Source organism: Excalfactoria chinensis, chromosome 2, assembly GCF_039878825.1.
Source record: "Excalfactoria chinensis isolate bCotChi1 chromosome 2, bCotChi1.hap2, whole genome shotgun sequence".
In the NCBI taxonomy this organism is placed as follows: domain Eukaryota; kingdom Metazoa; phylum Chordata; class Aves; order Galliformes; family Phasianidae; genus Excalfactoria; species Excalfactoria chinensis.
The window spans coordinates 7,770,417-7,785,683 of record NC_092826.1 but is presented as its reverse complement, the minus strand read 5'-3'; the positions used below and the strand labels follow the sequence as shown (position 1 = coordinate 7,785,683).

Below are 15,267 nucleotides of genomic sequence, written 5' to 3'. Positions count from 1 at the left end.
TGAACCTTCTTTTCTTGGGAAAACAGAGACGGAAAAAGGAAATTTGGTCTTATCTGCAATATTTTTCAATTACAAAATGGTAATTCAGAATCCATTTGTTCTTTGATGCCACTTGTTTCACTACCAGGGCAATTCAGAAGCTGATGGAAAAATACGATAGCAGAGTCTGTGGTTGCCAAAAATGGGCTAAAAATTAGGGAAGTAGAAGCTCATCCTATTCCTGCTTCGCAGTCTTATTTCATCTCAGTGTTAACAACAGCTAAAAATTAGCCTTGATATTTTAAAGGGTGCCTGCCTGAAAAATCTGGAACAGCTCAAAGCAGCTGCATTTAGAGGAACAAGAAATGTTTACTGTTTTCTCTCATCTCCCCCACTGCACCATGTGTCTGAGATACCTTGTTCAGAGTTATTTCTTCCAACATTTTCAAGGAGTGGCACTGGTAGACCAACTCCAGAATGCAGGAGCTCTGTATTATGCTGGGAAAATTGATGTATGGCAGAGTAAATCAATGTCACTCACTCCCAGAATACATCACATTCTTTTAGTGCTGTCCTTCATGAAAATGAAAGCACTGGAAGGATACACAGATTTTTCTGCTACCTTTAGTTTGGTCAGAATAAACATAATTCTTGTCTTGTTTTTTCTTCCTTCTTTTTTCTTTTTCAATAATAAGAAATAGAATCACAGAATCATAGAATTGCTCAGATTGGAAAAGACCTTAAAGATCACTGAGTCCAACCACAACCTAACCATAGTACCCTAACTCTAACAACTTTCTGCTAAATCATGTCCCTGAGCACCACATCCAAACGGTTTTTAAACATATCCAAGGATGGTGACTCAACCACCTCCCCGGGGAGCTTATTGCAGTCATTAACAACCTTTTCTGTAAAGAAGTGTTTTGTGATATCCAACTTAAACTTACCCTGGTGCAACTTGAGGCCATTTCCCTTCATCCTGTCACCTGTCACCAGTGAGAAGAGACCAACCCCACTCTTGCTTTAGGCTCAGATATTGGAAGAGAGCAATAAGGTCTCCTCGAAGACTTCTCTTCCACACACTAAACAGCCCCAGTTCCTTCAGTCGCTCCTTATAGGGCATATTCTCCTACCCCTTCACAAGCCTTGTTGCCCTTCTAAATGAAATAGTAATTCTTTGGGAAAAAAAAAACTGACAATATCTGACTTTTTGAACCCCACTCTCATTTGGGCTTTACAGAGAAAACAACGTAGAAAAGAAATATATATCTATATAAGCAATATACTTACAAAAAATACACCAGAATACAGAGGCATAATGAAGTTTATGTTAAGAACTGTAATGACATTTCCAACTTCAGCTAGATAATACTTACTCTACGTATAGGATCATGAAAACTCAGGTATACAGACTACAGAGACTAATAAAGAACATTTCAAATTAAGGGAGGCACTTCATCATTATTTTCAAAATCAAAATTACTTTTCATTGTCTCAGTAATCTTTTCTGGTTGTAGCTTAATAGGTCCTTGTCCAGTTCGTTCCTTTTCTGGGATTATCTTTGTCACATCTGGGAATGAATATTTATTAGGATCCACTTCTAATTTCTCAATTTGTCTGCTTCTGAAACAAGAGAGAAATAATTGAGAAAAAAAACCACAACTTTATTTTGGTGTCAAATATAACAGCACTGTTTTGAATATCTTCTATAAACTCATTGACTTAAGAGTGAGTGTCGTTACTGGGCCCAACTAAATGAGGATTAGGAGTCCTTACTACTCAAAAAATGTTCAGTGCAAAAGCTCAGTGTAAACAGTGAGTACTACAAAAGTTCAACTAAATCCTCACTATTTTTTACAACAGAATCTCTATAAACACTGATAGTTATTTTTTTGGCATCTATAATTTGCCTAATATCAGGACATGAAGATTGCTGGTGTCATATTATAAGTGATTGGCTTCTGATGTAAGATAGGATTTTACAAGCATAATTGCTCCTTCATCCTTTTGTTCATTGTAATCACACAAGGTGATTATTAATTATAAGATGACAGATTTATCTTTGGAGATAAAGGAGAAATACTCCTTTATTTAGACAGAAAATGTAATTGTACTAATATACGTACTTATATCAGCTAATTCGTAGGTTTTGTTAATGTAAATACTAGCAATGTATTATGAAAAAGAGATAGCATAAGAAAGGCTAGAAGTATAACAGAATCTCCGGATTCAACTGCTATGACAGTTACAGCAACATCACATGGTGATCAAAGCTTTGAAATATACTTTGTCTTGCAGCATTTAACCCATGGTACACCCTTGGCTATCATGAAATAAATGTTTGGACAGCAGCAAGAATTAATGAAGCTGAAGTCAGTGCATCTATGACACATATCTATTTGATAGAGCAAACTCCCAGCTATAAAATACTATTTTTTCACATAGTCATCACCATTAGCTGTGCATTTTCATCAGTTATGAACAAGTGACTCTATGCAGCATTGGTAAATATCTCCATAGCCATCCAGAACAGGGTTTGTTTCTCATGTCATTGTTGCCACTGCAATGCAATACACGCTTCTCATTGTGCATTTATGCAAAGAGCAGTATGACTACTGATGATGTCATGACTATCTGAGAAATTTTGGAAGATAGAGTCCAAAGATTTTCTACCTAGGAGAGTAAAAAATATTCTTGTTGCTAATGCTTTTCCATAAGCATTGGTAAAATAGTAATGAAGACAATAACATTTCTTGGAGGACCAACTGCAGTATATCTAGAATCCTCAATGTTTGCAAATGATTTCAATTTTAGGCGCTGCTATTTGCTGTTGAGTGGTCTCTGCCCAAGCAAGAATGATGATCTACAGATTAGATCATTGTGCAAAATAAATAATATTGAATTAAGTGCCTTTTTTTTTTTCCTGACATTTCTTTCCCTTAGAAAGGCTATTTCTATCTTTATATAGTTGAAAGATGCTTTAAAAAAGAAAAAGACTTCACAATAAAGAAATGACAGTCAGTCCTTGAATTCTGGATAACTACAGCAGCCTGCTGATCAATCTGGTGTGTGACAGAGCTCAAGTCTGATAATCTGATGGGGTTTTTTATAATTTACACTTTTGTTCACACCATTCTTAATTCCAGTATTTGATATTTTAATGATTTGACAGTTACATTTTCTGGTTTCAACTTCTGAATTTCAATAGAAATTTGGATTGCCAAAGATTTCTCTAACTCATGATCAAGAAAATACATTTGATTGAAAGTTTCCTTTCTTGCATCAGCATTTCCAATGATATTTACACAGTATGACCAACAGGTCTGGAGAGCCAATACCAGCATCTAAGTTTCAGCTTCACAGTTCGGTCCCTTACCTTTGTTTTCACGGCCATTTCATGATATCAAATATCAAACTGATCTTGCTTGTTAGTAAGAAACATGCTCCAGTATGTTCAGTGTACAAATCCGTCTTAAATCATATTTTTACATCTTTATTATCCCAGAAAAATAAAAAGCACTGCTAAATTTGTTAGTCAAAGCTGAGTCCTGTTTAAACACCAGGGAAGCACTTTGCTCTAACAAACTGTTAAGACCTCATTTACAAAGTTCTGAAATGTTATAAAAATAATGTTCATAGCAGGGGGGTTGAAACTAGATGATCATTATGGTCCATTTCAACCCAGGCCATTCTACGATTCTATGAAAAACACTTTAAAGTATTCTTAAGCTCTCAGTCTTTTATCTTTATCACATCTGACATCTTGAGATGATTTTAGATTTTAAAACTCATGAGACAACTCAACAGTATATTTGAGAATTTTCTGAGGTGTCCTCACCCTTATACAATTAAGGATTATTAGGCCTTGTGTGAGCAAATTGATTTTCAAATGATTTCTTAGGCACCCCACATTTTTTTCCTCTGTTAGTCAAATGATAGAGGTATAGATTTTATACTTTCATTAGCTCTGGGCCTCCATGAGAATGTAATTCAATCTACACTTTAAGCTTAACAGTGAATAAAAGCCTTTTAAAAACATTTCTTAGTCAGACCTGATCTACTTTCTGTTTAAAAATTCAGCTGAACTACTAATGCTATGTTGTCTCCTATTTCAGGTGATGTAACTTGCTTTGAGAGCTGGAATTCTCAGTGTCTTCATAAAAGATATCAAACTATGTAGCCTGAAAAGATGATTTCTGCAAATCCATTCAACTGTCCAGATCTGGACAACTTCATCGTAGAAGGCACTCAGACATCTCAGTAGAACTGATAATTGATTTGCCAATTGTGATCTTTCCACACATTTACTCCTCTTTTGTGTAGGCCACGTTTCAGTTACACTTACCCGTCTTTTCATTAAAATTCTTGGTTTAAGAGCAGAAATGAAGGTGAATTTTGCAAATGAATATGCATGAAATGAAAAATGCAAATGAAGGTGAGTTTTGCAAAACTGCATAGATCTGCTTGCAGATTCCTTCAGATTAGATTGTCTGCAGCTTTATGAAACTTCTGGCCTCATCTTACTTCACCTTCCCAGTCTGGAAATTAGTCATTTTGCTCTATGGTATTCCTATATGCAACATTAAATTCTTTCCAACTTGTCACACCTCTTTCTGCAGACTGCAGAGGTGTGCTGGGAGAGACCCTCAGCCATTAAATATGTGGACAGGAGTAGTCCCACACTTAGCAAAGATTCTTTCAAGGATTCAAATTAGAAGGCATTTTTTGTTTTCATTTTCTGTTTCTATCTTAGTAAATAGCTTTTATTTCAACCCATGAATTCCATCTTGTTTCCAATTCTCTCCCTCCTGGGAATGACTGAGCGGCTGAGCAGTGCTGAGCTGCCTGCCAGGTCAAACAGCAGTAGTGTATATTAACATTTAGAGACATTTTCCATTTTTTTTTTCTTTTCCAATATGATATAGGAGGAACAGTCTAAAGCTGAGTGTATGGGAAGAGTCATTAAGTTTATGTAACTGTTACTCTTAAATTTCCAGTATAACTTTAGAAAAGTCAGTTCCTACCTATGTATAAATTTCACCTATGTAACAATGGCAATTTAAGCTTCTGTTTCTCATGAATGAATTCTGACGCCAGTAGCAGTTAAGCCTGACAGATGCAGCTGCTTTATTAATGAATGTTCTGCACGTATAATAGATCAAGAAACCAAATTCCTGCTAAAGTATCTTATCTCTTTGAAGGTTTGAAATACAGTTTTGTATACTGTCACAGAATGTGGCAGAAGTAATGAGAATCATCATATAATGCAGCTAACAAGTAAAGAAATTTAAAGCACTATATTACAGTTTAGCAGGTTATGTCTGACAGAATTTAGCTAAGACATCTGTAGCTGTCAAGTGTAATCACTGCAATAAATATTCTTCTGTAATCTAAGAGACAACTATTCAGCAAGTTTTTAACATCTGGCTAGTCAGCAATTTTTCAAATTAACAGGTCAAAGCCTAGTATTTTTAGGAAGAGCTGCAATTCAAAATGCCTCTTTCCTAATTCTCTTCTTGTGACTTGTATTCCCGCAATATTTTAACAATAAAAATCACTTTTTTTTTTCCTCCAAAATCTTCAGTAAATATTCTAACAATTAAAAGTGGACTGAAATCTAACAACTCCTTGCTCTTTGCAATAGAGTACCTTCAGTTCACTACTTGGCTGGAAAGGGGGCCTGCTTCATTATTAGTCTTCAGTCACTTCCTTTGTAGCCACTAAAGGTACACTAAAGAGTTCTAAGGAAATATATATTACTAACCCACTAGTTGCCAGCTTTTCTGATGTTTGGAAGAGATCATGCATCTAAAGAAGGAAGATCTAATTTTCTCCTAGAGAAGAGTTAATACATTTCTTTTAACTGCTTTCTTTTAATGTTCAAAGGCTGTAGCTTCTGCTTCTGCTAGAAAGGACCACTGATTTTGTGTACCAAATACCCATCGTTTGGCCTGGATCTCTCAAAAAATAATTGAAATACTCAGCAATTAAGAAGATGAACTGTTGTAATCACTGCTCCTTAAGGAAAGGGCACAGTGGTTGTGTCTCATTTGGAATGTCAACAGATTCTTGCAGTTATCTTATTGTCTTTTCACTAGGCAGGCCAGTCAAGACGCAAACAATCTGTGTTAAAATTAAGAAATAAAAAGCAGGAAAAATGACATGAGAGACACTTGCAGTGCCATTTGGCCAGCATCCTAAATACGGAGACCAAGAACAGTGATGATCCATGATGCTAATCTTTACTGACTGCTTAGCCTTTCTATCAACATGCACCACTACAAAACCAAACAAGGAAATACAACAATTCTGATTCAAGTAAGTTGCTTAACAAACTTTGCAGTTACCAAATCTCACAATGGTATGAATATTGTAGCCTACAGCAAGAGGAAAAGGAAAATATATTAATGTATATCAAACTGTCTGTATTTAGTAAGGCCACGTGGCCATGAGCCTCTGTGCCTATCTGCTCAAATGGCTTTTAACACATTTTAAGAGAAAAAATCATAGTGATTTTTGCTTGCTTCCAGCAGTCACTATCTACTGTCTGAAGGAGTTTATGGCACATGGAATTGAATGTACCTATGTTGCATAACCACAGAATCACAGGGGTTGGAAGGAACCTCTGGAGATCATCCAGTCCAGGCATATCCAACCTATGCCCCATGGGCCCACATGAGGCTGGCACTGTGGCTGTGCTGCACCAAGCCACCTGGCCCAACCCTGGAAGCACACCCATTGCTCAGCAACAGCCAAATGTAGGTGTGCTATTAACACTGTCTGAGCTGCAACCAAGGCACAGGGAGGGTACAGTGCTCAACTTATGGCAAATAATTGTATGCATTTTCATTCATTGGCCAAACATAGTCCAGACATTCAACTCAAAAATCTGACCACATCACTTTACTTTTACAAGCCCAGTTTTACCAGAGAAAAACATTTTATCACTTCACAGTCACACCTTATTCATATCATCCCTTTTTGGCAGTACACATGTGTGAACAACTGTTTTCAAGGTTGCAGTACAGGAGGAGGAAAATTCCATCAAAAGTCTCTGATGAACACTTTGAGACCTCACTAAGAATTGTAGCCGCTGCCGCTGAAGCAGACTGATGTGTTAGTTGGACTTCCTCTAGGAAATCTCTGTCTTTCTTGAACTGAGGAGCTCAGAACTGGACACAGTATATGTCCAGATGTGGCTTCACCAGGGCAGAGGAGAGGGGGAGGAGAATCTCTTTTGACCTGCTGGCAGTGATCTTTTTAATGCACCCCAGAAAAACAAAAAACCTTGCAGAACTGCTTTCTGAAACTACATAGTGCAGTAGCTTAACCTGTATACTTTGTCAGTGAGCAAATGCCTTCACGAGAAAGATTCAAAACAATTTTTTTCTAAATGAATTTGAGAGGCTACTCAGCAAGAAGATCTGCAAAAACAACTCCCAGTAGGTGATACAGTTTTAGTGCGCACAGTTTCAATAATTTGAATGGGTTGATGGAACAAAACTGATCTGCAGAAATAAGTGCTTTTTTGGCTTTGCTATTGGAACAGACCATTTTATAAACAGCACCAGACAGGCCATTAGTCTAAGGTTTTTATACACAGTTGTAATCTGTGCAAATCAATATTTTCATACTTTTAATAATAAGATAATAAGAACCAAAATTCTGGCAATTAAATAACTGATGTACAAAAATTAAAACTAATGGGAAGGAAGAAAAGGAATTACCTTGTACTTTTTTGCATTGTGTTGCTGTCAGAAGGTCTGACTGAAGTTGATAATTTTTGCTTAGCCAGGATTATTTCTTTAACCTAAAGTAAAGATACATAGGAAAAATAAGTCCCACAAAAGTTGATATTTACGCTCAAAGGCATTCAAATTATCTGTCAAAAACTGAAATAGTATCATAGTAAGAGGATGTGAAAAAATTTTCTCCTGTGACATTTTGTCTTTTTGTTAGGTTTTAAAACTCTTCACTCAGGATGAATGTATAAGGCCATTTAACCAAATGATTTCCATGGAATCATATTCAAATACATATTTGAGTATACATATTTCTAAATGTTTAAATATATTCATGTCTATATTAAGTGTATGTTGTCTTGTTTAGTACCATGGTAATAATGGACACTGATTTTCTTTGTAGCTAATGAGCTTTTTCTTGCTGTGTCTTCTGCTCACATTTGAGTTTTAATGTCTATGTTAGTTCAGACATTTTTATTAAAGCATCTGCTGCATTCTGGAAGTCTTTCAGCAACTTTACTAAAATGGAATTTCAAGATTGAAGCCTAAGTGAATTCCCTTTCTTAAAGAAAACATATCCATCACCATGTTTTGGAAGGAACTTATTTCATTTCTCATGGTGAAAACATATCTCTTTCATAACAGCATCATAGGAGAGGGATTCCTTAAGCAATTGAAAGGAAGGAGGAGAACAGGAACATAACTATAAAAGAACTGAAACTAATAGATCGTTTTATATAGTATTTTGTAGTAAAACCAACTTGAAAGTATTCTGTTCCAGATCTCTTAAAAAGTCTTTGCTCCAAATTGTGTAAGAAGTAAGACAGATTTATAATTCTGTAGCTTCTATAATTCATTTCTGAAATGCAAGAGGCTGATCCCTTCTGATTCTGTATATACGCTGGTGAAGGAAAGCCTTTTTCTTTGAACTGTCCTTCACAGGGGAACCTAATGTGCATTCCTTTGATCACCCTGACACTAAATGTTCCTTACTTCACCCACCGAACACATTGTCAAGGAAAGCAAGGAAAATCACTGGTCCTGCAATCAACAGGAAAGGCTTCCTAGACAGGATAAAATTTGTTCAAGGGTTTGTCAACTAAGGGAAGGGTTAGGATTTGTGAACTAGATCATCAGCTTTTTTACTCAAAAGCTCTCTTGCTCAGAAGATGTCCTCCTACCTCTCTTCAAGAAAAAAATTAGGTGATATTGTCTACTTTCTTTATGTTTGTTTTGAAACAATATACAACTATGGTATGTGATTCACTAGGACAGCCATCGCATGTTGATCTCTCAGAGAAGTCAAGAAAGTGAGCCTAACTAATATGGAAAACAGAGCTGACAGATGTTAAACTTTGACTAAATGTAAGACTTAGGACTCAGGAGAAAGTTAAATGACTGGAATTTGAAATCTGTGACACACAGGAAGAAAGTCTAAGTGAATATAGTGAAGCTTACTGGAAGTAATTCTATGAAACTGTTAATATTTAGAATATTCAGAAACCAGAAAAGAGAGGTCTTTTAAGAACATTAGCAGATAACTCTAAAAATGGATGTGTTAAACAGAATCTGGCATATATCTGAGAAAAGAGAAGGAATTTATGAAAACAATATTTTTAAGCTGAGTCATCTTTTCAGCCTACAATTTTCTTTTCCTACAATGCCTTTCTTCTCCTGCAATGTGAATTCCATTAAGTAATAGAGTTCATCTGAAACACATTTATTCTGAAGGAAGAAATGATTTGTAGGGTTCCACAGCTGTATGTCTCCATATGCACTGGATGGCAAAGAAATATTACTATATTTTCTACACCGAGCTGAGAATTCTATGAAATTTCATCAGATAATTCTTACGCTGATGTGCGTGATATATATCCTTCTGTTTTCATATTAAGGTAACTAATTCTCAATGACCTTTAAGTTTCTGAATGCTTCTGAATGCCTACGCTATCGAAAGCTGTCAGAATTCATTTGTTATTCTTAAACAATGAAGGGTTAAACAAAAAATTGAAGTTTTCCCTTTGATTTACTAACATAAGGAAAGCTAGGTTTTAAAACCTGAAGTGTGATACAGAATGTATCAAAACCCCAAATAAAAGAAAATGTTTGCTAACAACACTGATTTTTGTTGTTGTTTCAGGAACAGTAACTAACATGACGCTGGTATATTCCATTGACGGCATTTTACAAAATTGGTGATTCAATATGTCAATTTTTGTTGAAGTTAAACAAGAAACTCCCACTTTTTATCTTTCTTGCATAATTTGCAATGATGACACTGAGCATAGAGGTTCAAAGGTTAAACACCTTCACGTCACAAATATTTTTCCCAGAAAACAAAGCATGTACATGTACATTTATCAACTCCTTGCTAGTACAAAATGTGTACAGACACTTAAGATTATTACAGGATAAACATTACACTTGAATAGTGTCACTATAATAATTCACTGAATGTTGTGTTCTTTGCCTTTGTCTCGACAACCATCCAAAAACCGATTGTAGACAGTGCCATGGAAATTTCTGACACCCATTCAGCACTGGCTTGCTGTACAATAAAATAGTACATTTAAGAAAAGCGTTTCCAGAAAATGAGGTGAAAATGATTTTCTTCTTTCTGATTTATGTAGAATTTACTATCTATAACATCTAAGGGATGGCAAGTCCTTCAGAGAGGCAAGTAGAGATCTTTTATTTCTCATTTTAAAGGCTGGGAAAATATGATGAATGACATACAGTGAAATGTTTAGCAACCTACTTGGAAACTCACTAAAGCAAGAAAAAACACTGAATTCAGTTAGCTTTCTGTTAGAGATCTTTTCTGGACAGTGTTGAAAAAGTCCTTCTATTTAAGTCTACTTTTATTTTAACGGTATTTTTAAAAATTCAGTTACCAATGGAATGCGCTAGGTCTTTTAGCTAGTAACAAAGAATTTTATTTTGAAAATAATAATTTATCAGGAACAAAAATGTTAAATGTAGTGCAATATAGTCATTAAGTTTTTCTTATTACAAGCTGAAAAGGAGTTGCATGAACTGTCCTTCCTCTCATCTTGAAATAATGAATTAATATCAATGAATTAATATCAATAAAAAATTAGTGCTATCAAATATTGTTGATAACTTCAAATGTTAAGTTCTGGAAGAAAAACTTGTTTTGGCCTTACAGTTACTCCCAAACATTATTCATTATATTACTTTCCTAGAATACATTCTTTTCATACTAATATGATTTGTATGGATAGAAAGCACTTGAAAAGGATTTGTATTACAAAAAATGTAATTTTCATACATATGTGGGCCACACAAGTTTTAAAAAATTCATTTGGTTTTATTATCTCACATAGGCTTCTTGTTTTCAGTTCTTTTAAAAATGCTTCTTCATACATGGCTTCATGTAGACATGACAGATTTTGGAGGATATTTTCTTATATAAGAAGCTGTATATGTTGCAAATGCCAGAAAAAGTTCCGTAAGAGTGGAAATGATATTTTTTGGCCCTATGGTTGAATTGTCATTCTGGAATGTTCCTTGCTTGCAAAATATATCCTGAATAACTTTAGCTAGCTAGTTATTACCTTTAACTCAGAAACATTCCCAATGTACTCACAACATTTTAAATACCTTTCTGTGATTCCTCACCAGATTATTTTACATACCTTTGGCATGCTGACAACTAAATGACCAGTTGTTTGTGATCTTTTAGCAGAACTGCTATCTGGCTTCACTTCCTCAGGGAGCACAAGTTGGAATATCTGTGAGAAAACACAGTTGAAGTATATAATGCTAAAATAACTTTTTTTTTTTTATTTTTTTATTTTTTTTTTAACCTGGATAGGAAACACACATAAGAATAACTATCACGTTCTTTGATTTTTACAGCAGTGTATGTCTAAATCCTCTCACTTTAAATATAGTATTACTAATCCTAATACATGATTAACATGCTAAACAGCTTTTACTAATAAGAATAACTATATGTATATTCCTGAATTGCTGCCATTTCTAAAATGTTATAAATAAAAAATGTTATAAAATGGTGCTTGACTTGCATTAGCAATCAAGTGAGAAAGTTTATCTAGTCTATTTTCGATTTAAATTAATTCTGAAATTTTATTTATGCAGTTGGTAAAGTCATAAATATGGACTTTAGTTTACTATATAAATGTTTCAAATTTTTCAAAAACTGATGATAAAAATACAATCACTGAGGAGGGAAAAAAGTCAAATGACATTTTAAACACTCTTTCAAAGGAATACACATCCATTTGTTTCTGTCAGCTATGAATTCCAGATTGTGAAAGTGCTAAATAATAGCCTAGGGCAACTAATAAGCTCTCTTAAGTGATTTATGGTACACTATAATGGAAATAAAAAGCAAGAAGGAGAGAAAGAGATGGAAATTCGTTTCAGGCTTTGCACCTCTTCTGGTTAGGATTTCCACAGTTTATACGTGGTTCAAAATAATGCAAGTATGAAAGAACAGTTTTTCTACATATGTGCACACAAATTGATAATTACAGTAAGTCAGCTACAGAGTACACTAAGTGATCATCGTAAATACTAAGCATTGATCTGACATGAATTTAATAAGAAAAAACTAACCTTTCCTTTCACCACTACTCGTATATAGGTTGGCTGGACATCAATATCAAGCAGAGAAGTGTCCAGATGTCTTAAAAATGAAATATATACAAATTAATAAATTTTACAATACCAATCAGTAAATAAGCATTTCAGATTATTTAACTCTTTAGTAATAACTTGAAAGTTTGGAAACTACAAAATTCAATTTAAGTCATTATGATAAATAAAATATTACTTGGATTTAGTGGAATGGTTTTTGGAAGAAAAATATGATTTTCCTATGTGTTCACAGAACATCAGATAAAACGGTGCCTAAATTCTGCCAAGTCCACAATATCAGTCTTTTACTATAGCTGTTGTATAACTCTAGTACTTCAAGGTCTTTGTGGAAAGTGAGAAGGTTGTGTGTGTGTGTGTTTTTCTACTAATTTACTGCTTTACATTAACATGAACGTTTGCTTACTTGATAATTAAAACTGTAGAAGTATTTTTCTACTACTGTTAGCTGGCAAATTTTTAATAAAACGAACCTTTTTATATCGACTGAAAATAAATACTTTATATTCCCAGAAAACAGTATTTTTACATTTCAGTACTGGCAAACAAAGACTGTGACCTGTAGAAGCTCCACTCTAACATCTGTTCTTTATCATGTGAAGTATACTCTTGTTCCTATGGCCAGCCAGTGAAAGTATGAGAATGTACTTCCTATTGCCCTTCTATTACTTCTAAGGTGAAATTTTCAAACTTTTTATTTTTCATTTCTTACATAAAAGGACAGACTATTACACAATATCCACCATTTTATAGCATTAAAATACTTAGTAGTATATACTACAATAGAGTTACAAGGTTTCCTTCTCATATTTTGCTCAGTTTCAGCCAAATTTATTCCAGAGAATGTTCTGTCATAGTTTAGGAAATAGCATAAACCATGGACTCTTTCCAATAAGCACTATGGACAAGGCTATCCTACCTTGTTTCAAGAAAAAATTAACTAGAAGGACCTGAACTGTACTGGAGCTCTTCTAGAGCCAGACAATGGGCAAAAATTCCCATTTCCTACAATTCTATTCTGCCAATGAATGAATGGAAAGGATTTTACATAATTATAAAGGGACAAGTGTGGAGGAAACTTGTCTGTAGGCTGCAAAAGACATCAATTCAAAAAAAGGCAATTAAGACACAGTGCTCATTCAATCAGTCTGAAGGGTCTTTGAGTTACACAGTTCCAGTTCTTTGACAGAGGCTTCAAGATATATTCTATAACGCCCTGCATTATTTGTTTTCCTCTTGAAGTTCACATTACAAAAAAGAGTATGTTTGGAATTCTGTCTATTAGAACTTAAAAATGGCATAAATGAAGTGGAAAAATACATAATGCCTGACCTGTAAACAGCAAGATCCAAGATGAACTGATTGTTTTCTTCATCATCTTTCAAAGAGAAATCAAGCCTAATAGTAATGATAAGACACACCATCAGAATCAATTGGGTTGAATAAGCAAACATTATGACCCACTTCAAATTCAACTACTAGCAATTTCAGGTAAATACAAACATCCCAAAATAATCATGTGACATGATAGTAATAGTGATCATGTGACATAATAGTGATAGTGATCATGTGACATGATTACTTTACAAATGGTTTCAAATTTTCCTCACGTAGTAAAATTACTGACATACTGACATTTGAGCTAAAGTCGCTCTTACATTCACTTTCTGTTCTCCCACCCTGACCCCCAAGAAACAAATAAAAATTGTGCTGAAGGTTAAAGATAAGATCAGTCTGTCAGTGCAGAAAGAGAGACATCTGCTGGCAAAATGTCTTTTTTATAGATATCTTCATAGAAAAACAGTTCATGAAAAGCATGAATGGCCTGAAACCCTACAGACTGTAGATTGTACTGTGTGTTTTTGATCTGCTGGCTAACCTCTAAAATTTATGAACAAATCTCACCAGTGATACATCTAAAACAACTCCTGTACTTTTACTATAAGGACACCTAGTCTACAGCTACGAGCTCCGATGAAACACTGAAAGTGACATCAAAATCCTCAGATACTTTGGGTTCATCTAAGTAAAAAAAAAAAAAAAAAAGCTAAACTGTTAACAGTTAGCTTGCAATCTCTCAACAATAAAAATTCAAATATACTTTTAAACTCTTTTCTCTCCTCTACTGTGACACAGACTAATTGGAAGAAAGCTTAAGGAGTTTTTAGTTTATGCATACTTTTGAAAAGAAAACTGCAAACAGTATAAACAGTTGTTGTTTTTTTTGTTTGTTTTTTTTTTTTTTCTTCCCATTCATGCTTCCTTCACTTACTACAATCACAATCATGAGAATGCACTAAAACACAAAGGGTAAAAAAATAGAGAACTAAAATTTTCTAGGTGAAAATGAGGAAGACAAATAGTCTTCTTTTCTGAGTAGCATACAGCCATTCTTCTTGATAACCATTCAGCATCAGATAAGCCTGGATATTGTTTTGGACATAAGACTTGATAACCATTCAGCATCAGATAAGCCTGGATATTGTTTTGGACATAAGACTTATGCAATAAAGCCAAAACTTTGGAGAACTGCTACAAACAGTTAACTCTAGATGACTGTTTTTCTTGAAATTAGAGAGCTTGAGCTTTATTCTAAATGCTTTCTATTAACGTAAGATTTAAACTATTTAAGGTATGTCATCTTTGAACTATGATATCATTGTTTTTGTTTTCTGTCAATGCATTTTTACAGAAATGTACATCAAAACAATGACAAGAATACTCCAGTCAAGACTGAATAAATACAAGCTTTTCTGCTATTACCAATAATACCTAGACCACTGAAAATTATGCATTGACCCTGTAACGTAAGATTTCAAATCGCTTAAATTTGCATGGGTTTTTAAATTTCCAAAATAGAGAAAGCATTCTTCATGCTAATGAAAAGTACTTTCTTAGCATT

General features: G+C 34.4%; 1 protein-coding gene across 1 annotated transcript in view; it reads right to left on the bottom strand.

Annotated features, from left to right (window-relative positions):
• Positions 1 to 664: 664 nt before the first annotated feature.
• Positions 665 to 15,267, bottom strand: part of LOC140248898 (dynein axonemal assembly factor 11-like) — a 44,096-nt gene continuing 29,493 nt past the window's right edge. Inside the window, exons 12-16 of the mRNA XM_072330023.1 lie at positions 13,698 to 13,763; positions 12,327 to 12,396; positions 11,381 to 11,476; positions 7,707 to 7,789; positions 665 to 1,602 (exon numbers count right to left, since the gene is read on the bottom strand). Coding sequence (XP_072186124.1) covers positions 1,416 to 1,602; positions 7,707 to 7,789; positions 11,381 to 11,476; positions 12,327 to 12,396; positions 13,698 to 13,763 — 502 coding nt within the window. The 3' untranslated portion in view covers positions 665 to 1,415. The remainder of the gene's footprint in view (positions 1,603 to 7,706; positions 7,790 to 11,380; positions 11,477 to 12,326; positions 12,397 to 13,697; positions 13,764 to 15,267) is intronic.